At 43.3% G+C, this 23,689-nt stretch overlaps 1 protein-coding gene across 1 annotated transcript in view; it reads left to right on the plus strand.

Annotated features, from left to right (window-relative positions):
* Positions 1 to 23,689, plus strand: part of LOC103387925 (mannosyl-oligosaccharide 1,2-alpha-mannosidase IA) — an 88,479-nt gene that overhangs the window by 25,424 nt on the left and 39,366 nt on the right. Inside the window, exon 4 of the mRNA XM_008322730.3 lies at positions 20,760 to 20,856. Within this exon, the coding sequence (XP_008320952.1) occupies positions 20,760 to 20,856 (97 nt within the window). The remainder of the gene's footprint in view (positions 1 to 20,759; positions 20,857 to 23,689) is intronic.

Genomic DNA, 23,689 nt, shown 5'->3' on the forward strand with positions numbered 1-23,689 from the left:
CACGCCTGGCACCGAGTCTACGTTAATGAGAAGTGGAGCGGGAAACAGAGGTATCCTTTGTCTTAACGTCTGGTTCGGGGGTGGGGCTTTATTATGCATACCCCCCAAAAAACAAGAAAACCAGACAGTGGTCCCTGACACCCAGCGTTGTATGCGACAACCCGGTTATTATAGCAAAGGATTCTGGGAAGCTTTTGTTGAGATGGACAGCTACTTGTGTGCAGTCTTGACTAAAGAGGCTTTTTAAGATGGCTCTCACAGCCCCGCTCTTTGTCGCAGCTGAAATCCACGAGCACATTTGCTGGAGTGTCTGCGATGAATGGGTCTCAAAGACTAATGAGAGTAGGCCGTACGAGGTGTTGTACCATAAGGGAAGCATTCCCCCGAGCCTCCCCCATGACATCACCGCAGCCTTTGTCTAAAGTCTCGCTGAGCACCGACTAACCCGTTTCTAGCCGGCACCACAGAGCAGGCTTTTGTGCCTCACAGTGGAGCAGCAGCCGTGTTTTGTTCTTGGGCGTATGGTTTCACACGTCCTCCATTGAGGAAACAGGATGCTGTGGTAGGACGTGTTGAAACGCCCCGGGGCCGCGTGTTGAAGTGATAAACCGCCAAGTGATATCTTACTAGAGCTGCAAACATGCTTCACTATCTACGCCGCTAATACCAAATGTGTGTTTTTCAGGGCTGTATTTTTATTACCCCCCTGAGAGGCATCACTCTGCATTAACCCACCCATGAAACACTCGGCTGATTAATACAGGACACAGAGGAGCAGAGGGCTGCACCTTTTAGTGCATCCCGCCGGGCGGGGGAATCTTTTTTAAGTGCTCGCTAAACACTCCATGGTCCTACCAGACTAACAGGGTTCAAACCAGCAACCCTCTGGTTTTAAGCGCATGTACTCAGGCTTGATGTTCACAGAATTTGAAAGGTTAAATATCAGAATGCACCAAAAAATGAAAGTTTTTTTTTTTTTCAAGTACCTTCCTTTACTAAAGACGATAACCACAAGATCACTTTCACACTGTAAATTTACTAAGACTCAGACGCAGAGCCATGCGGTTTCTGGAGGATGTTTACGACCCAGGATCACGACTGAGAAATGTAATCCACTTCCTTCACACTGTCTTTTAGTCCTGGTGGTTAAAATTGTGACGTTTGCTCTGATCGGGGTTGAATGAGCTGTCAGAGACACAGAGACCAGTCTGAACTGGTTTTAGTCTTTAACATTTTTGTATGTGATGCCAACATAGAGTTCTCTGCCTGCCTGTCTGTCTGAGGACTTTTTGACTGACCTCACACACCATATTAAATTGCTGTTAGAGCAGATTATGTGTTTGTTCTTAGCTAATGATTAATTGAAGCAGCCTTGTGCATTATTCTGATTACTCCTCACATCTGACTTTGGCCGATCTCCACATCCACGACGGTTCCTTCAGTGGACCCGGACAGTGAGAGACTCTTGGCAGGAGGATGAAGGATGGCAGAGAGAGCACAAAGCTGCCGGCGTGGAGACATTGATCCAGTTAACTTCCTTCAGTTTTTAGACTCGGTCATTGTCAAACACCCCTCACCCCCCCAACTAAACCAACAACAGTCTTGTGATTGGAAGCCTTTCCCCCACTGTGGCCTTGATAAGAGCCGTGGTTCACTGGCCTCATGTTGCCTCACCCCAGGCAACTGTGAATCATCAACAGTGATACAAGTTGATCTGTGTATCTCACCCCGTTTTATGGTCAAGGTTTTGTTTCCTTCCTTGTGGCTGAGACAAAGGTTAAGAGCAGTGCAGGGTTAAATCAGTTCTAGTAACTGTTGACACTTGACATGAAGATCATATTTGTGACCCGAAAAAAAAAAAAAGACTTCTGTTGATAGGAAAACCTCGTTCCATATTTCAGACCACCCATTTACAGGCTCTCCAGTAAAGCACACAGTTGATGGCTGAACTCTTGACCTTCATTAATTTTTTTTTTTTTTGTGATGAAAATACAAAGGGAGTGTGGCTGAGTCATAAAGAAGTCTTTTTCTTACATTAATATAATCACAGGCTCTGGCTGATACTCATTTATCACCTTCCCTCCCCGGTGCCTGGCAGCCTCTGCTGCCAGCCTGGTGAAAGTCACTTTGGCGTGGACTGTGCCAGTTCACAGCGGGGCCCCCGTCCTCCCCCCCTCCCTCCCATCCTGAGGATTCCGACGAGAGCCTGGAGCGAGAGCGAGATAAGTACAACAGTGGGAAGCAATTTTGACTTGGCTCACATCTGTTGTCGGTCGGTCCCCTGTGCGCCGTACAGATTCACCGAGGGAGGAGAGGCCGTACGATCAAAGTTGAAACGAGTTAATTCACTGGATACTTTTGTAGACAGACTGCAGTAAGAGGAAAATGTAGTGCAGTAATTATGCTGTGGTATGTAGTACTGAGTGTAGTACTCCAAGTTATAATGAGTATAATTAATCTTGGTGTAAATTTGATAGATTGAGCTGTCAGGTCGGGATTAGAACCACTAACCATCCAACACATAATGGACAGGAGTTGGAGTGAAAATATTAATCTACAGAGATTAGATTATGATAACTAGGACTAGTTTAGTTTACAGAGGTTTAGAATATGTAGGTTTGGTTTAGTTTTAGATTAGACTATTTTATATTACTTTGATTAGATTAGATTAGGTTGGGTTAGATTAAAATAGTTGGATTTGTTTAGATGGATTGGATGAATACTGTTTAGATTAGATCAGATTAGAATAGATTAAATAAGATTAGAGTCAAATAAATTAGTGAAGATCAGGTTAGATTTGACTAGATTAGATTTCATTAGATTAGACAGGACTAGAGTAAATGACTTTACATTAGATTAGAATAGTTGGGATTAGTTTAGATTGGATCAGTTTTGATTGGTACACCTCAGATTATGTCATCTTAGATTAGACTGGGTTTGATACATGGTACGACTGATGTATGTCGTGTTCAAACCCATATATTTTCCACACAGTTCAAACTCGGGTGATAATCCCGTCATGATAATCTGTCTGTGACCTTAGCGTCCACTGTTAGCAGCACAGTCAGCCGTCAGCGACAGACCAGCTAACAGTGGCATCAAAGTGGCCCAGACCTGACTGTAGTCCTGTCCAGATGGGATTCACCCCAGAGAAAGACTGGGCTGAAACTGGTCCACGTAGGATGTGGAACACAAACATATTTATGATGTAAAACCACATGCTGAGTGTGGTCATGTGACCCTGGGCTGAGTCACAGACGACAGCAGGAACCCTGCTGACTGTCAGACGTGTCTGACTCTGACCCCGTGGCAGCCCCCGCCCCGCCGTGTCCCTGATGTGCTCTGTTGCTATTGATCCGTTAGCCGGCCCGCGCCGTCAGACCGCGCTCTCATCCAGCAGCTTAATAGCAAAATGAAGGTCGAGGATGGGGGTAATTTTATGCACGGTGGCAGATTTATTTGCCTCTCAGGGAAACGTACAGTATGTGTCGTAGTGAAGCAGCATCGATCGTGTGGGAGCGAGCACTTAACTGGGATTAACCAGGGATTCCTGTACGATCACAAAGTGGTCGTGTTAGTAATAACGCTGTTTGGTTTAGTTTCCTGTAAACACAAGCAGATGAAATTGATAACAAAAATCTTTATTTGTAAGAGTAACAACTGTTTTATGTCGTCAATATTTATTAGTTTTATTTTACTTTCATTCAAATCAGTTTTAAACTGTGATTTTTTTTTTAATGATTTTAAAACTGTTCATTTCTGTGGATTTAAAAACCATTCTGATCAGAGGCTCAGGGTTAGGGCTCGACACACAACGATACAATGATGATGGTGACACTTTTTTCATAAATAAACATCAGTTACCATCGTACTCGCACCTGTCGTCTGCTCAAAAGGATTTCTCAGCTTGCTTGCTAACAGCAGAAAAACTCCACCTGTCGTCTGCTCAAAAGGATTTCTTAGCTTGCTTGCTAACAGCAGAAAAAATGAGGAATTCCGGGCAGTGTTTGTGCCTTGTAATTGAAATTTTAATCTTTAATTTTATAATTTTTTTTTAATTTTTTTTTTTTTATATACTGTATATTGTGACGTACGTGATGCTGTGAACGGCATGAAGTTACAAATTCCCGATGTCCCGCCTCCTCGTGCCCAGCTGGTGGCACACTGCGACGGTTGCGGTTGTATTTGAGCAGCATTTAATCCTTGACTTTTTTGCTGTGATAGCCGACTGTTATTACATCAGCGTCGCAGGTAATCCTGAACTGAACTCTGACTGAGTCAAGTGCTTCAAAGTCTTCTCCGTGTGCTGTGAAATGTAAGCTGTTAAAACAGCACACAAAGAGACGAGGGTTTGAACAGTGTTGAGAGAACTTCAGATCCAGGTCTGTTTCTCTCTGCTGCTCTGACCAGGAGTCCCGTCACACACCGTGTACCAGCGAGCAGCTCCTCTGCTGGAAGAAGACTTTTTCTTTTTTTTTTCTTTTGCCAGTGAATACAGTTTTCTTCTTCTACCGTTCGTCCTGTCATTGGCTCCTCAGGGTCACCTCCTCAGGGTCACCTCCTCAGGGTCACCTCCTCAGGGTCACCTCCTCTGTCAGTGGAGGAAGGTTTACAGTGGAGCCATTCAAAACGTCTCCTTTAATCTGAAGCTCATTTCATCCTCGTTCTGCAGCTTTGTTTATTTTTACTCTAAACTAAACTTGTACACTTGAGTATGACCAGAAGATGGCGCTTCTCTCACAAAATAAACAACAAAACCAACGGTAATTATAGCAGGATTATCAGATTGATGATGAACTGGGCTTTGTTTTATTCGTACGCTACCAGTGGCTAACTAAACACTAATTAAAAATGTGTTTACATTTCATAAATATCTTTAATTCTTACAATTTAAAATATTATAAAATATAATATCAGTGTTATTGAATGTCTCTCCAAAACCATATTACGCACATAATAAATGCAGAGGGCAGATGAAGTACTCTTTGCGTTGTTAGCGTTTAGCGTAAACTAGGGTTAACTGAAACAGTCGTAGCTGCCAACACTCTGGAATCACTCTCTATTTTTAAACCCCCCCGCCACCCCCCCGCCCTGTAGTAGTCTTTGATTTGATTGGGATGTGAAGTAGAAAGAAGTGTATGTGTGTGTGTGGGGGGGGGGTGTGGGCTCTGAGGTTTTTAGCTAATTACCCTCCTGTGACATGCACGCGTGCACATGCACACACAGTTGTTTCCCCCAAATTACAGGACTGCGGGCTGAGTTATTATCTGTGGGCAGCCCTTCTTTACTTAATGAAAGTGGGCCGGCCCTGGGAGTCAGCTGATGTCAGCTGATGTCAGCCGCCGCACATCGTCTGTAACCGTTTAACCTTGTCCAGCGCCGCGTCTGAGCGATGAGGGTGAAGCTGTTCGACGACGGTCCCTGACTGGAGCAGCACCGTCCTGAGTGACTCCCTGGAAGGAGAGAAAAAAAGATTTTTACAAAAGTCGACTATTCTTTAGCTTAACACACACACACACACACACACACACTGTAAACAGTGGTGACGCAGACGGCCCGTTTGGCTGATGGATGTGGTATCGACTCGCTCCGTCTCCAGGAGGCTGACACAGTTGGTTTCCTGCGTTCAGACGGAGCGGAGGAGAATATACATCGACCGGCGTATCGATATCTCTCATCGCTCGTCTTTGAGCAGATGTTTTATAACGACAAAGGAAACGGAGCTGCTGCTGAGGAGGGAGGCCGACGTCTGTCACGGCGCTCTGGGTTGTAAAGGTTTTGGGGGAGTTTTTATCTCTGGCTTAAAGATGATAAACTTGTTTCAGAAGTTTGGAGGACGGAAACCAACTCGGAACACATTCCTCAGGTCATTGACTTTTCACTCAGCTCTGGAGAAGGCCGCGTGAACGGGATCAGACCTGGAAACGAACCGCTGTGTTAAATAACGTACATAGACAGAAGGACTCGCTGTGGCCCACGTAGGCCACGTTTGCTGCAAAGTCTTGTTCTTTAAAAAAAAAAAAAGTTTTCACTTTTTTTAATTGATGTTTTATTTATTTATTTATTTATTTATTTATTAAACAAAGGAAATCAATTTAATTGTTTGGTCCAAAAGAACAAAACAGTACAAGGATGAACTTTACAGCCGGGGTTGTTGAAATAAAAACTAAATTAGCCCCAAAGACCCCAGTAAAGGACAAACATATAAACCTGGTCAGCTGGAGTTAATGTTGCTGTTTTTATTTTAATTTTATTTTTTTAACTCCTTACACACGTACAGTTTGGTGACAAATACAAAAGGTACGGTACAGTTTGGTGACAAATAAAAAAGGTACAATTTATTTAAGATTTATCGTGATTGAGTGACTCGATAATTTATGGTAATAATCTAATAAAATATTTACATGGGATATACATATGTCATATTGGAGTAAGAAGAAAAACCAAACTTCATCAGCAGCGTTTAGATGTTAATGAGTCATTGTGCAGATAAAGACTTTATTCAATATAAACCAAAAGGAAATATTAATTATGACGGCAGCATCAGGTCTTGGTCAGTGAGAGAGGAACAGCACCAACTAGTGGAGAGAAGTAAGGGTTAATGCTGTCACTTTGTTTGTTTTATTTCTTCTTGAATTCCGTCTTGATCCCAGTGGTTGGTTCCCTCAGTTCTGTCTCTCAGGCCTTCGTCACTTCACGCCTCCTCAGTGCAGGTCATTGATGAACACAGTCTACAGTGATTGGCTGCAGCTGTTGTTTCCTCGTCTCAGCCAATCCTGACGGCCCTGTTGGATCAATTAGAGTCCCCTGTATTAGAGGAGTAACTGATGTTTGTTAGTCTAGTTGGTTAATATTCTTAAGATCAGGTGTGACATTTCTTATCCTTTCTGCTACTGATCTTATTGGCTTTTTTTTTTTATTGACTCGCAGCTAAAGTCTGGATACATTATAAATGTTTTCTTTTTAAAGTTGGTAACTTCATCAGCATCCTGCTAATTTACTTACTGAATTCATTGTTTGTTTTTTTTAAGCTAAACTTTAACGTTAAGGTTTGTAAAATATCTGAATGACCTTTGACCTGTTGTTTTGAAACACTGACACAGATTATCTTTGTATGAAAAACAGTAAAAAAATCTGACATTTGAACCCACACGGGTCCCTGTACCGGGGGTTGGGCATCCCTGCGGTACACAATGTAAGGTGTGGTTGAACTGACTTTACCGTGAACCATGAAGTGTTGTTTTCTTTCTGTTTATACAACAACACACACACACACACATGTAGCCACATCCCGTCAAATGAACAGAAACTGGGACATGTAGTTTGTGACTCGCTTCTTACGTAACAACACTGTGGTTTGGTCGATACTTTAGTCAAATAATCAAACTGGAAACAACGTGTACGTGTCGTACATCGTCAGATTCCTGCCATTACAGACCATTATAATCTACAGGGCTAGAATTGTTTTCAAATCAGTTTTGGCCGCTGCGACAGAAAAAGTCAAATTTTCTGATACTTTTGAAATCGTTTCGGCCGTTGTTGTTGTTAATTATGGTAAATGTAATCAGAAGAAACTGTTTTTTTTTGTTGTTGTTGTGTCGTGTTTTTGTTTTGTTTTTTTTGTTGTTGTGTCGATGACTGACCAATGACGGCTGCCGTGGCCCACAGTCTCTCAGCTGTGTTATAGATACGATACGTTTCACAGTAATCTGATGGAACCATCCAGAACGTCTGTAGTTCATTCACCAGTCATCTGAGGGCAAAGGTCACGGGCACGAGTCATGAACGTTTACTTTGGTGATTGACTCTGACCCTCGGTGTTTGGTCTCCGTTCAGGTTCACACTGACCTCTGGTTGGAGGACGAAGGAACAATAAAGGACGGTGTGAACAGAACAGCTTTAAACAACTGAACTGTTGAGAGTGAATAAAGAGCGTGTTTCATCAATCAGTCCAATCAGGTGCTTCCATAATAGTCCTTGTCAGTATGATTTGACAGCCGCTCCACTCTGTTGGCAGTCAATCACGGCGAACACAGGAAACATCACGCTGAGTCGTCAATATGATAATTCACGCTTTCTGTGTTTGAAGTGTGTGTTTTTGAAAAGTTTTTTTTTTTTTTTATTTGAACCATTCTTTAGCAACAATAACAGTTACAAATAAATATTTATAATTGAGACAAAAATACTAACCAGTTTTTGTTTTCTTTTTCTCCACATTTGCTGCTGCCTGTGGTTGACCTTCATCAGGTAAGGACTTCACGTCATCTCATTATATTAATGAATCTCTCTCTCTCTCTCTCTCTCTCTCTCTCTCTCTCTCTCTGTGTGTCTGATTTCTAGTCTGTGAAGTTGTAACATTTCTTATATCGGTACCAAAGACCCAACGAACTGGCACTAATTCAACAGGATTAAACCTGGAGTCAAAGCCAAAACATTATTTCTAATTTTCTGTAAAAGTTTGCCACGAACATGACGGCGACGGATTTACAGCTTTTCCTTCACGGAACTTTATTTAAAATATTTGAGTCACTCTGGGGTGAACTAATTAAAATATTAATAACATTTGCCTTTCTGTTGCCCCCAACACAAGGTCTCTGCCCCTGAAGGGGTATCACAGGTTTACACGTTTGGACTAGTGGTAGGAAACAGGAACAACAGCTTTAAGACACTAAGAAAGTCACCCACACATTAACTGTCAGGGGCAGTTACAGATCACCCCCCCAGGGGCAGTTACAGATCACCCCTGGGGTAGTTACAGATCACCCCTGGGGCAGTTACACATCACCCCCGGGGGCAGTTACAGATCACCCCCAGGGCAGTTACAGATCACCCCCCAGGGGCAGTTACAGATCACCCCCGGGGGCAGTTACAGGTCACCACCGGGGCAGTGTATCTGTGGTTGGACTCGGGGCAGTTACAGATCACCACCGGGGGCAGTGTATCTGTGGTTGGACACCTGCCTGGTCCTCGATCCCAGGTTGGATTACGTCAGGAAGGGAATCCTGACTTACTGTAAAAATCTCCTCCAAATCCCCACGTGGACCACAGCTCTGGTGACCCCTGCTGGTGACCCCCTGCTGTGGCGAGTTGAGAAGCTGAAAGTGATTTTCTTTTTCTTCGGCTGTAGTGAAGAAGGAAACGTTTCTGAGTCAGAATACAGAGGAGGTTTTGAACTGAGGAGGAGCTCACGGGCTGGATCAGTCTGGGCTGTGCAGGGATTAATTCACTTTAATCCCCCGTTCCCCATCTGCTGTCTGTGTGTGTGTGTGTGTGTGTGTGTGTGTCTGGGTCTCTCACTTTTACCACTACACTCTACTGTGTTAAGAGTAATGTCCAAAAACTGTCATCGATCTGTGGTTGTGTTTTTCAGGTTGTGTTAAAGCTGTGGTACAGACTATGAGATTATGAGATTACAGAAGTTTTCATGCTGGGCCACAGCAGCCTGTAGTCCAGGCGTGGTCAAACCTTTGGACTCCTGACCCACATTGGGTCCTAAAACAGGGGCCGGGTCAGGAGCAGATAGATGGAGCGTTGAACGTACGAACTAAAACAAATGACGTGTAAAAGTCAGTCAGATGTTTACGCCATCTATTGGGGAAATACGAGATGTTTACGCCATCTATTGGGGAAATTTGTGCGTTGCAGTTGAATGGCAGAAATATAATGAAAATAGAAATTAATAACAGAATTTGGAAAAGTTTGACAGGCCGGATTAAAAAGCCCAGCGGGCTGCGTCAGGCCGTCTCTTCAGTGGTGGTCCAGTAGTTTTCTGTAGTAGAACTATGCTGATGATGAACTTAATTTTAAATACTGTAGTACCTTCAAAACAGCTTCAGTATTTTCATCCAGGAAAATAAGTAATACTTCAGATATATAACAAACGGACATGCCTTCCTGGCCTTTAATTCAGTGGCTCCAGGCCTCCTTAGATGTTGCGCCCCTTATTTTTGAGACCCCCTTGCCTTTGTGTTTCGCTCCCTGTGTCTCTGCCGTGTGGTCTGTTATGAACGACCACGGACGAATCAAACGCCGTGTAGTGTCGACCTCGTGTAAACGTTGTGCGTTGAAGTGTTGTTGTTGTTTCTGTGTCCCCAGGCCTCAGGTTGGTCATAGTCTCTGCTTCATATCTGTGGAGATTATAAACTGATTAATTTACAGAGAGAGAGATTACCGTCAGGCAGAGGACAAGCTACAGCAGCTAGCTCAGCATTCTGGATTATAAAGGATTATAGGCAGGAATAAAAAAGCCTACAGGTCACATGGTCTCCATCTGCACAGATTGCGGTCAAAGAGGTGCTTGTAGTGTCATGTCGTAGAAACCTCGGACAAAGGAGGGATTTGTGTTTAGTGTTGTGTTATTTGGAGGCGTGGCCTCGACCCAAATATCAAATATATCTTTATATATTTTCAGTGGAGTTGAGACGATGTTTGTCAATGAATCACATTTCTATCTAGCAACAATTTACAAGATATTGCATTTTTTTTGTAGCTAAAGTTAGCTCTGGTGTCTGTACCAGTACTGCCACCTACTGGTCTGGAGTGTATACGGCACTATTGTAAAAGTGCCAAAAAGCTGGGAACCTAAAAAAAAATGTGCAAATTAATGCAGTATTATTTGAATGCCTTGAAGTCGTTTGTTCGTTTGAAAGGATAAAAGGGTTTTTTTTATTCCTCCATTTGTTAAATCTTGTTAGACATACAAAGATTTAAAGAGATTTAGTCGTTAGATCTTTCAGAGACATCCATCAACTCCCATTTTCATTTCCATTGAGAGGCCACGTGGCTGTCATATTTAATAACGCCTTTCAGGTCATATCTTACTTTATCAGTCTTGTTTATTACTGTGATAATGTCACTGAAGCCTCAACGACAGCATCTCCTCATAAAATGTGTCTTAGCTGGAGGAGAGCGAGCACTTACTCTGAAATCTGGTCCCAACCATTAAATGAAAACGTGATGCGTGAGGTCATTTTTTAACACTGTGGACTTTTTTTACTATGTCTGGACTCATTGATGTTCAGCCTTATTTAACACAGCGTCTGTAAATCATCATTGCATCGTTGAAAAAGTTTGTTTATTAAACATTGAGGACTTTTCTTTAAGAAGAAACTTTGATCAGAACGAAAAAAACAAACTTCTGGTTAAAGGCTATCGCAACCTAACGGAGTTTATGTTTTCCCTAAAATGACAAAATAGTAAAAATAGTAGAAATAGAAAAATTTAAAATACAGCTGTAATTAGTTAATTTATATAATTATTTTAGCAGCAGGAAAATATACTCATTGCCATTTATTTGAAGTTTGGCATCGCGGCTAACAGCAGCTATCTGTAAGCTAAGTCTTAGCACTGTGACAGGCTAACAGGCTAACAGGCTAACAGGCTAGGATATCTCTGAAAATCATCAGGTCTAATGAGGGACATGTTGTAACTAAACACATCAACTTTAACATTTATTTCTCAGTTCAGTTTGTTTTTAGCCACGTTCTTATGTCAGTTCATAAATAGAGCCACTGCTGCTGCTGCTGCTGCTGCTGCTGCTGCTCCTACTTTTTCAACTCTTCTCCGTGTTTGTTCTCGGTTCCTTTGTGTTTTCTACGTTAGCTCTCTGTTACAGAACACACAACTTTTAAACACAGCTCCCCAGTATGACACAGTCCACGTAAGCTAACAATAGAAAACTACGTTTTAATTCATGTTGAATTTTCCCTGGAATCCCAGCAGCCTCGGCGTCTGTCGTTAGTTAACACAGTGATAATTAACCTTAAACACTGACATGTTTGTTTTTATGATCATACAGTGCTGTGTGTGTGTTTTCATGTGTGTGTGTGTGTGTGTCATGTGACGTGCAGCTGGCCCATGCATGCACCCCCTTGGGCCAAAGAATTCAAAGCAATCCATTCTTCTATGCAGAAGCCCTTGAAAACAGTGGAACATGCCCACGTCGGTCCGGCCTTGAATGATTTATGATTTACTGTATTCTCCTGCTCCTATAGATAGTGATGGAGTCCCTGAGAGGGGGGGGGGGGGGAGTGGAGGAGGGGCTGGTAACAGTCTCACTTGATAAAGCAACAGAATCTCCTCATGTCACCTTGAGCAGCTGAGGGAGCGCAGCAGCCGGTTACAGACGTTTCAGATGTTACACTGCTGTTACTCACCCGGTGGTCTCAGCCAGAACTACAGAAGAAATACGACGAGGGAGAGCTGGGTCACCGAACAGATCAGAGGGAACGGAACGGAGTGAAACGCACCGTGGGTTGTTGTCCACTAGGCCACGGCTTCCAAACCCGCGGTTCTGGGACATTTGGTCATTTGATACTGGGTCACATTCAAAAAGAATCCAGTCATGTCCCTTTACTTTTTTTTATTCAAAGATAGTCTGTCAGTGTTTCACTACAACAGGTCAAAGGTCATTCAGACTCTGATACGAACAGTAGAAAGTCTGAAAGAGGTTTTATTTTGAAAAATGTTTTAATCCTTGAACCATGGTCCTTGCAACTAAAAAGGACCTTTCACGATAAGGTGAACGGTTCACTCCTTCATTCACCACAGGTGTGAATGTTGGTGTGAATGTTGGTGTGAATGTTGGTGTGAATGGTTGTTGTTGTCTCTGTCTGTGACCCTTCTGTGAAGGACAGAATGTTGGTGTGAATGGTTGTTGTTGTTGTCTCTTTCTGTGACCCTGTAAAGGACGGGCAGGTTTTTCCAGGATTTAACCCTGGTGGCTGCTGGGATTGGGGATTGCCCCCCTCCTCCATGACAGGATTAAATATTGGGAGATGAATAAATAAATATAAAGATTTTTTTTTTTAATCCCTAATGCCAACGTTAATCCCCTGTGGATTGTTCTGAAGGTTTTAAAGGGTTAATCAGATATAACACGCTGTGATTCTAAAGTTTGACACAATTTTCCTGGTAACATTTTCAGGATTTCTAGGACAGAATTCTAGAACATTTTGAAAAATCGCTAAGAATCGTTATCAGTTTAATAAAAACCCAATAACGACAATAGCCAACGTTTTTAGGCACACGGTGCCACCTACTGTGTAAGAGTGTGAAGTGTCACTGCACGACCAGTGACGTTTTACACCTTGATGAACGATTCATTTTTATTTCAACCGATGCAAATTGTCACACATTTGTATCGATTTTTAACCGTTTCACGACGTCGTCGTTGGCACAAAGGTCAAGCTAAGGTCGCATTGAATAAAAATAGTTTCCTGTTCATTCCTGATTGAATATCAAAACATTGTCACACACTGTCACGTACTGCCCACACACTGATGTGCATACAGTTAGTGATTGTACTGCATGTACTGCATGTACTGTATACTGCAGTACATGAGTGATTGTACTGCATAACGCTGGCGTGGCACCTGCACCTCAGTCGGAGCTCAGTCGGAGCTCAGTGTCCTGTGGGATGAGTGAAGGTCAGCAGCAGGCGTGTGTGTGTGTGGGTTTACTGCTCAGACAGCCATGATGTTCCCACGTCACATCATTGGACCGCGTCGTCCGTTCAACAGCCGATGTCGACCGAATAAAAATAAAAAAACGACGACGGGCGAGGACGGTTTCTAAAGAAATCACGTTACATCACATTAGAGTCAGCGTTTTCTCAGCTAAAGAAGTTCTTTTCATGTCCAGTCTCAGTCATACTGTTGGTGTGTGTCGTTGAGGTGCAGTACCCTACATGTCCACCGAACACCGTGTGCAGTGAAATGACAGCCTTTGTTATTTCCTGTTTGGTCTTCATCCATTTGTGATTTTATTTATTTGCTCTTCTTAGAGGTTTTTAGATACAGTAGATTATGCTGTAGCGCCACCTAGTCAGATGATCTGATTCTTTGTTAACACAGAGCATCTACAAAACACTGAAAAAAAACAGACAAATAAATTCAAAACGTGACCTGTGGGCTGGTTCAGTATTGGTTGGATGTAGAATGTCGGGTGAAAAAAAAATTGGTTAAAAGTAATTAAAATATACATAAACAAACCTAAACTTTAAAACGTAATTTAGCACATTTATAGTCTGTCGCCATCTAGTGGAATCAACAGAAATTACAGTCAATTCGTTGTCATTCCTAAAAGAGAAGGACAGTCTTTACCAGAACTAGTACCAGTTTTCCGTGGGCCGGATAAGAAAGCCCAATGGGCCATATCTGGCCCACATCCCATAGTTTGGTCAGTTCTGCAGCTCAGGGACATTTTTATCTCCACTGCTGCTCTTTACACAGTAAATATTTGTCTAATTCTTTAAACAGATGTGCTGCGTTCAAGGTCACGTGACTGTGGTTGGATGTGTTCGGTGAACACAGTGTGTAGGCGTTCAGACCCTCCAGATTTACTCCCTTCATTTTTAACCTCTGCTCTTTTTTTATGTCCATGTTTTTCTTCTGTTCAACAACCACTGAAACACCCAGTCATCGTAAAGACAGCACATAAATTCTAAATACACATGCCTGCCTGTGGGCGTGTACACACACCACAAACACACACACAGCTCACACACATGCAGCTGTAGGTCACGGCTGAGGGTCCGGGGGAAGGACGACCACGTGAACACATGAAGCAGTAACTGTGGTCTGTAGCTGGTCTGTAGCTGGTCTGTAGGTGGGGGTTCTTTATGTTGCTTTTCTGGGACCATTGCTCTCAGAGTACTTGTATTTGTAGTAGTATTGTTATGATAAAGAATTAGAGAATGTGTCTGGGTGTGTGCATATATATATATCTATATGTTTATATTTGTTTATATATATTTATAAGTGTGTATATATTGACATATATTCACTGTAACCGTAGCTGTCAAACTATTAGAATTTTAATCTGATTGATTTTTATCAGACATGGGCAAACTCTGGCCCGGGGCCCATCAAACTTGTCCAAATTATATTACTAATTTATATTGTCATTATGATATTCAGTCTTTTCCCTGCAATGCCCACATTTTCGCCAATAGATGGCGTAAGAAAAGGTTAAACGCATGTTAGCATTTGAACCTTTACCCCTGACTTTTACGTGTAATTTCTTCATTTATCTTCTCCTCCTGTGACTCCCGTCAAATTTTAGGAGCCACGCCTGGATTAGAAGGTGGACGGTTTAATCACGATTAATTGTTTGTCTTAAATACCCTGATTTATGCTGATACATTTTCACCATAAATCATGGGTATTTAAGACAAACAATTTGTAGTACTGCAGCCGTTAGTCTCCAAACAGGTACTGTATCATCCCGGTGTAGTACGGCCGATGCTGTGACCTCTGACCTTGTAGTGTGGGCGTGGTCTGTCGGCCCTGTCATTGTGTTGCAGACCTGAGCTGTTATCAGTCTGACTGTGGTCTCAGCTCCTCTCTCTCTGATTTATCTATTACGTCCACTCACTTTTGTTTTCTGTCCCTGGTGTTTTAGATAGAAAATAGATCACCTACCCCCCCATCCACCAAACCACCCCCCTCCCTCAATGATACCAGAGGCTGCAGTAAAAATACAGATATTTCCGACTGAGGGAAACCTATTCTCAGAATACCTCCTCAAATAGACAATACATGGCAGATTTACAGCTCCGCTCGTGAAAAGTCTCCCTGGAATATTTTGTATTCAGACTCGGCAGACCCTGATGTAATTCCATTACCGTATTTTTGGAAGGAGGAGATGTCTCCTGAGAGACGGAGAACGAGGAGGACAGAACGTCAGGGCTTCAGTTATCTGTTGAATTGTCACATATGAACATTTTGTTCAAGTTGTTGTCTGCTTTAAAAAACACAATTTCACATCCTCTCAACTTTTCTCGTCTCCTGAATGTTCTCCTTCCTCCTTCTTCTTCTGTCAACTGGTCATCTTCCTCTTCTACTGTTTCACTCACCATCTCCATCTTCTCCATCACTACATCCAACCTCTCCTCTCTGTCTCTCCCTTCTTGTCCAAACCTCCTCCACCTTACCTCTCTAACTTCATCTCCAAACATCTCCTAACCGTCCCTGTCTCATCGGCTCATTTCTGATCCTTTTTTCTGGTCCGTCCTGGTCACGTTCAGTGAAGATCTCCTCATCTTCGTCACCTCCAGCTCAGCCTCATGTCTAACTTGGCTGCTGTTCTACCGTCAGTCACCTCCCCTCCTCTCCTCTTCCTCTCCTCTCCATCCAACCCTCAACTGTCCAAGTCAGGGCTTTTATTTTGGCAGGTATCTCTCTGACTATAAATCCTGTGTAACCAGGGCCTGGGGAACCGTTACCTCGACAAACAACACTTTGTAAAGTTAGCGTTGAATTTTGGAAATCTGGAGCAGCATTGACATCACAGTCGTCTCCTGTAAAGATTCCCAGGAGTCACTGCAGTCGACGCTCGGAGTTTCTGCCTCCTCAGCATGTGTGACATTAATACCCCAGCGCTGCTTCACACATGACGGGGCATCATATTAACAGCTCCGTGTGGACCTTCCTGTGAGTGAGTTGTTGGAGATGATGGCATGTAGATTGGACCGGGGATAATTGGAGACGCTCAGGAACGGTGGCTCGTCTGTTTCCCGCTCTTTTAATAAGCTCCCTAACGGCCTGTGGACGAGAACCAGTGGAGATAATGGAAAATCACAAATATATTCTTATCACATGTTACATAACTGCTGCTCATTTCTGTGTTGACCATATTAGGAACTAACTTTCGTGCTCCTGAGATCCTGTCAAAATTCCTCCTGGCCTCTTTCTTACTCCAGAAAACAGACGCTAAAGTTTCTAGGCTAAGCTAACTGTCATTGTCCTGGGGTGCAGTACCGTTCTTTACCCCTAACCCTTACCTTTACCTGAGGGTAAAGACGACTTTGGAGAATCAACCTGGTCTTACTTCCTGTCCCTCAGTCCGTCTCTTTGTCCTTGGTCCTTTCTGCTGTGTCATCCTTTAATGCTCCCAAATCTCCAAACACCCCAGGTATACGACAACTGCCCTTCTGCCCACTGAGCTGGAGCTATACAAATACCATTAAGCTCCAGCTGGTCTTCTGCCCCCTCTACTAGTTTCTCACTTTGTGACTGGTCCAATGTCACACAGACCAGTTTCATGTCTGATCGATAACAATCGTTAGGACTTTGGATTAAAACTTTGTCCTCAGTGTAGCCGTTAGCGCGTCTGTCTGTCTGTCTGTCTGTCTGTCTGTCTGTCTGTCATGACGTCTGTCTGTCTGTCTGTCTCTCTGGCTTGACATGTGGCACGAATCTCCCAAATATGGGGTCAATAAAGTCCAAATTATTATGATTATTTTCTTCTTCTCTGTTGGTCGTACTGGTTCTTCTGGGAGCAAAAATCATTTCCAAGTTGGTGCAGAGCCTAAAAAGTCAGAATTTGATTTGACTTTTCACTATTTTGTGTTTTGCACAGCGTCCTGAGAAGTGAGACGTTTTAGTTTCACTCGTCGTCAGTCCCCAAGGCGAAGTCTGGTCTTTCCTTAATCGTTGTCACATCTCGTCTTTCTCTCTATCATTAATCATCAGCCTGCTCTACCAGGAACACTTAGGCACATTTATATTCCAGGTCCACCTACCTCACCATTAAAGACCCCGGTCCAGACATTTTAATAGGCTCCTTAGGGCGATTCCCTCCCCCGCCCCCCCGCTCTTGGAATGAATCTTTCATTGTGCTTTGGAAGCCAGAGCCTAACAGCGGGAGGCACTCTGGAGACGAGCTGGCACGGGCCACATATCTCTCCTAATGATTGGTTTTGGAGAGAGCGGTGAGCGTAGCTGCCAAACTGTCAGGTGTCCAAGTTCGGGCGCATTCTGTAACAAACAACAGGGTGAAGCTGCATTGTGAACGCTGATTTAAAAATCAATGTCAATTCTGTGTTCGACAAGATGTGATTTCATAAAATCTTTTTCACTTGTGTGCTTGAAGAAGAAGTGAAAGAAGGGAGAACGCTCCTGGTAAAAACAGATGGAACTGAGACCGAAATCTTGTCATTTGTTCTTGTAGCTAACGTTAGCTCTGGTGTCTGTAACAGGACTGTTGTAGCTAACGCTAGCTCTGGCATCAGTACCAGGTAGCTAACGTTAACGTTGTAATTAGTTCCTTAAGATCCAGTAATTCTCACCATGACTACGGAGGTATTTTTTGAAATATTTTTTATTTCTAAATTTTACAGAAAATTAAAGAGACAGTTCCTGTCACTTCCCATCAACCAGTATTGTAACAGCACCGTTAAATCACCTGCTGATCATCTGATCTCCAGTCAGGTACTGATGAATTCAGGCCTGATCCCAGTGCTGCTTCACAGACTCTGTCGTTGTGCTGACTCAGCACCAGGACTTAGTGGCCTTCAGAAACCCATAAGGCTCTGTCACAGTAACAGATTATTTAATAGGCTGCTGTTGTTTGTGGCCCAGACCCTGGTTAATACTGGAAACAGGATGAAGTGTGTATTTGTCCACGTGATGGAGCTGGGGGAAATTAAGGTGAGAAGTTCAGGGGGAGCTGGTGTGAGAGAGCTGATCCTGTGCTTTCTCCACCAAACGTCCCCCAGGTTTCACATGATGACACAGCAGCTCATTAATGCATCTGTGTCCTGGAGCTGCCAGGCCGCGCTGCTGCTGCTGCTGCTGCTGCTGCTGGCTGTAATTTATTGGCTCTGATCCGCCCAGAGCCTTTCCCTGTTTAAAATGCAGCCCTGCTGGTGAAACCAAACTTAAATTAGAAAATGTGCACGGTGGAGGAAGTGTCAAGTGCTCCAAGACGTAACTTATGTATATTTACGTCTCTGTCAATAGCTATGACGTAGGCTGTATTTTCTTTACGTTTTTTTTTTTTGTGCTTATCCTGGTACTTTGTTCTGTTCTGTCAGGAACAGGAACGTTATTGTCAAAGTAAACAGTAGGGGGAGCCATTTAAAAAACCTCACCCTTGAATGTTTAATCAGTGATAATACACGGCATATCTGTTACATTATTCACAGAGGAACCTCGTGTGCCAAATGGCGCCCCCTGTGTGGCAGCATGTGAGCTGCAACCTTGTACGTAATGGCCTAACTGTAAGAACGTTAGGGTTTTGTTCTAACAGAACGTAGTGGCTGTGAGAATAGTTCCAGTCCCGTCCTGATGTCCTCTCTGAAACCTCACTCTTGTTAACCGTTCAAAGCAGCTCCTTCTCTACAGATTTAACTCCACAGGTGTTTTATTTAGAGAAAACATCCAGGGCGTGGACCACAGATGGGGCAGCGTGGCGGCTGCTGCCAGTGAATGTTGGCCAGTGTTCCTCAGCCATCGGGAGGCGGCCCCGGCCATGTGGCCCGCACAGTCTGTGTTTGAAACCACGTTTGAATCTATACTCTTTTTCTCCACGATTGTTTTGAATCCCTGACAAAGAAATTGACTCCAGAAAAGGAGGGAATAGTAAAAGTACACACAGGTCTAGTGTTCTTTCAAAATAGTTTTATCGTCAACAGTTGGAGAAACGACTCCTCCTTCCTCCCACACTGTAGCTGTAACATATCACTGTTGTCGTTACACACCTTCAATCACAGGCCCCGTTCTTTAACCACTTGGCCACAGGCTGCGTCCGTGTCACTTCCTGGTCCGGCAGATGTTTTGTGACCCGTGCTGCACTGACGTTGACACGTGGCGTCCCCGGTCGGCGGCTGATTCATGGCAGTCTCTGGTGCTGTGTTTAGATATCGATCTTCTCTGCATAAACAAACAGTCCTCATAAGAACAGGCGGCGTCTCAGCGGAACACGTCGGTTCCTGTGCCTCCAAAAAAAAACTCATTACTGCATCTGTTTGCTCCATCGGTGATTCAGCTTCAGGGCTTCGATCGATCGGCCCCGCGTGTGTGTGTGTACGTTGTAATGATGAGTTGTAACAACAGCAATCCCACGGCCGTATGATCTGAGTCCTCCCACACGTTTGACCTTTGACCCAGACACATCACAGCAACAGGGGCGTTTTAAAAACAACAACAACAGCGTCAGGTTTTTGTTTTCCTCGGTTGGAATGAAACGGCAGCACACGACAGTGATCGTGTTCTTCTTCTAACAGTTTTTACCGTTTTTGAAAACATAAAATATTACGGAGCAGCTCAAGGTTGCCGGTGCCAAAGGTACCGTTTTAAAAACACTGGTTTTGTCAGATAATCACGCGCGGCCTTGAAGTGTTTGGTTTCCTCTGACAGCCCTGCTGGTTGGTCTCTGCGCTGCGTTTGTTTGTTTTTGTCTAACGATGAGTGGAATTTTAATACCACCTTAATAGAAATTACAACTCTGAACAAATGTTATTTATGGTTCAAATATGAGCGGTTTCATTTTGCTGGTGTTACTGATTGAAAATTCTGGGGTTTTTTTGTTTCTTTTTTTCATTTTGGTAAAATTGTGTAAATGCTCGGTTCTTCATCATTTTTCAAACCAACAAATTATGATACTGAGTTTTGGTTTCCACAAAATAAAAAATATTTTCTGTGTTCAAATTTGCATAAAAGTTGAAGATTAATTTAATTTTATCTTTGCATATTTATTATTTAAAAAAAAAAATCAAAAGTTATATTTTATCCTGTGATCTGTTTGTGTTTCTCTCTTCTTTAGTCCAGGCAAATCGTATCAATCCCATATTTTAAATAGTTTATTTATTCTTGATGGAAAAGGCTGCAAAGAAAAAAAACCCATTCAGTTTTCTTGTCTAACTTTCCTAATCCTGTGCTGATCAATGACCTCCAGCCTCACCGTTTTAATTGGCTGTGGGTTCTGGCCTCTGGTTCTCCACTGACCGTTCTCTCTGTGCTCTGTTCCTGCTGCAGATGATGAAGTTTGCCTGGGACAACTACAAGCATTTCGCCTGGGGCAAGAACGAGCTGCGGCCTTTGACGAGAAACGGACATATTGGCAACATGTTCGGTGAGTGTCGACGTTTTACCTCAGGCACAGACGGCCGTAAAGGTCAAACTGTGGAGAAAAGTCCAGAGACTCGTTGACGTTTCTGACGAAGAGGATTCTGCACCGAGCGGCAGGAAAAACTAAAACTAACATTAACTAACAATAATTAAATAATAATAATAAATAATAAATAAATAACACTAACATTATCACAGTAACATCATCACAGTAACATTATCACGGTAACATTATCACAGTAACATGAACACAGTAACATCACAGTGACATTATCACAGTAACAGTATCACAGTAACATGAACACAGTAACATCACAGTGACATTATCACAGTAACAGCATCATCACAGTAACGTTATCACAGTAACATTATCACAGTAACATCATCACGGTAACGTTATCACAGTAACGTTATCACAGTAACATCATCACAGTAACATCATCACTGTTACAGCTGTGGTAGAGTCAACATTTGAAGTCTTAATGCCGTGAACTAATGTGTTTAATGAGTTAATCCAACGAGGTCAGCAGATAAAAAAACAGAAGTTTCATTGATCAATGTTTAATAAAGTAAACTCTGGTCGTCTGTGCGATGTTAAAAACCACCAAAGCACCAAATGAAAGTGTGAACATGGAGTTAATGTTGCTGCTGCGGAGGAAACACACGCTGAACAAACGGCTCTTCAAGCTGCAAAAACCAAAACCCACACTTTTCTCTGCTCCAATTAAATAGTTCAGTGAAGCCACGTTCGTTATTTCTCTGTGATCTGTCGTCAGTGAAAACCACAGGTTGTGGTTTCAGGGATTCTAGAAGATACTGAAGTGTTTTATTCACTGTCAGTACTCAGAAACAAAGATTGGTACAGTTGATGATCCAGAACTCTGATCTGGTCTGATCTGGTCTAGTCTAGTCTGGTCTAGTCTAGTCTTGTCTTGTCTAGTCTAGTCTAGTCTGGTCTGGTCTGGTCTGGACCTGTGATATAGTCGACATAAAGCAGGAATAATACCAGGAACATCTGAAGCTAATGGACTGTGGTGTTGTCTGTATTAAAACTAGAGTAATCCATTGATGGAGCGTGTCTGTTATTTTTCATGTTGATAGTTAGTTACAGTGGGGGGGAGGGGGTAAAGGGGGAGTCGGGGGGGCATCTTCCTCCTCTGTGCTGCAGGGCAGACGGTCCAGAGCCGCCTGGCTGTGATCACTGAGCTGTGATATCAACCCATAAAATGTTATGACTAATAAATTAGTGAACAATTACTCCGTATGACTTAGTGATGCAGCGCCACTTAAATGGCACGGCTGCTGTTTTACCATTGGTTTGGGCTCAGAGGTCTGCAACCCGTGGCTCCTGGGCCCTACACGGCTCCTTCACCCTGGTTTGTATTTGGCTCCACGTTTAAATGACGTTTAATATTTGTGACTGAACCGAGTCATGCCAACGTCCGTGACTAATACGAACGACCGGTCAGTACACTCGGCCGACAGCAGGGCGCGCTGACTGAACGACGGTCGGATGTTTTGACCTCTTTGTTAAAAACTGTTAAACACTGGAGGGTTTCTCCTGAAAGGATTGGGTTCGGTGGTCGGACGGTGATATGTTTCCAGTGATCATGATCTTGCCTTACTGCAAGAAAGTCAAGGGTTTGATTCCCAGTGTGTGTGTGTGTTTCCTCTCACAGTCCAAACCCCTGCAGTGTGAACAGTGTGTGTGTGAATGAGTGTGTTAACGCAGGTGAACCACACTTTGAGTCTCTCTGCGTTGTTTGCCGTGTTGATTTAGGCCCAGTTTTTTTACAGCTTTATTTAAACCAACACAAACATTTGTTTTACATCGTTCTGAAGTTCGCCAAAGCTGGAGCTGCGGGCGTCTGTTCTCACTCTGGTTAATCCCATCAGAAAATCCACTTCTGTTCATTGAAAACCAGCCATAACTACAGCTGTGTGTGTGTGTGTGTGTGTGTGTGTGCTCTGTGATTGGTGGTGGTTAAATGGAAAGGGAAGAAAGCGACAGCAGTGTCGTGGTGAGAACAGTGGACAGGGCATCAAACCAGTCAGTAAATGTCACGCTGTGGGAGACTGTGGTGCAGGAAAGCAGGTATAAAATGGAATTTTCTTTAATTTAATCCACAAAGAAAACAGGGATTGGTTTGAAGGTTAGCGTCTCGTCGGTCTGCTCCTCCTGCTCCTCCTGCTCCTCAGAGAGGAGACGCAGCAGCATCACAGGGAGAGTCTTTCCCTCCTCAAACAGCTTCTCTGGCACATTTAAATTTTTACTGTAATCTCCCTCGGAGTCTCTGCCTTATCCCCTCATTCCTTTCTATTTTTACAGTAATCCTCTCCTGTGTTCGTTAGCCTCCAGCTCTGAGCTGCTCCGTCGCCACCGCGTTTAACACCGACCTCCTCACCTCGTTCTTCTCTTCAAAGCTTTGAAATCTTCAAATCTCTAATGAGTCGACAGGGCTGAGCGGTGGCAAACAGGTTATTGCTCGAGCCTTACACCAGGAACTCACTGGTTTGATCCCCTGGTGGTGGTTGTTGGTACTTCACATGTTCTTCCGGTGTGGAGGAAATATTTTTACTCCGATGAATACTAGGACGAAACTGTTTATGTTTAATTAAAACATCACATCCCTCCATCACGACTTTATAAACATTTATATTATTTTTTTTTTATTATTCCAGTTTGCCCTCATTTTCCTCCTCTCTGTGTGTCCTCATCCCAGGGGGGGTTATTAAATAGCAGGAGGTCTCTGATTGGTCTACAGTTGTCCAGGACTGTATAATGAGCCACTTGCAGCAGTATAGACTGCCCCCCCGCCCCTCCTCCCCCGTCCCTC

This window comes from Cynoglossus semilaevis, chromosome 13, assembly GCF_000523025.1.
Source record: "Cynoglossus semilaevis isolate Cse_v1.0 chromosome 13, Cse_v1.0, whole genome shotgun sequence".
NCBI lineage: Eukaryota > Metazoa > Chordata > Actinopteri > Pleuronectiformes > Cynoglossidae > Cynoglossus > Cynoglossus semilaevis.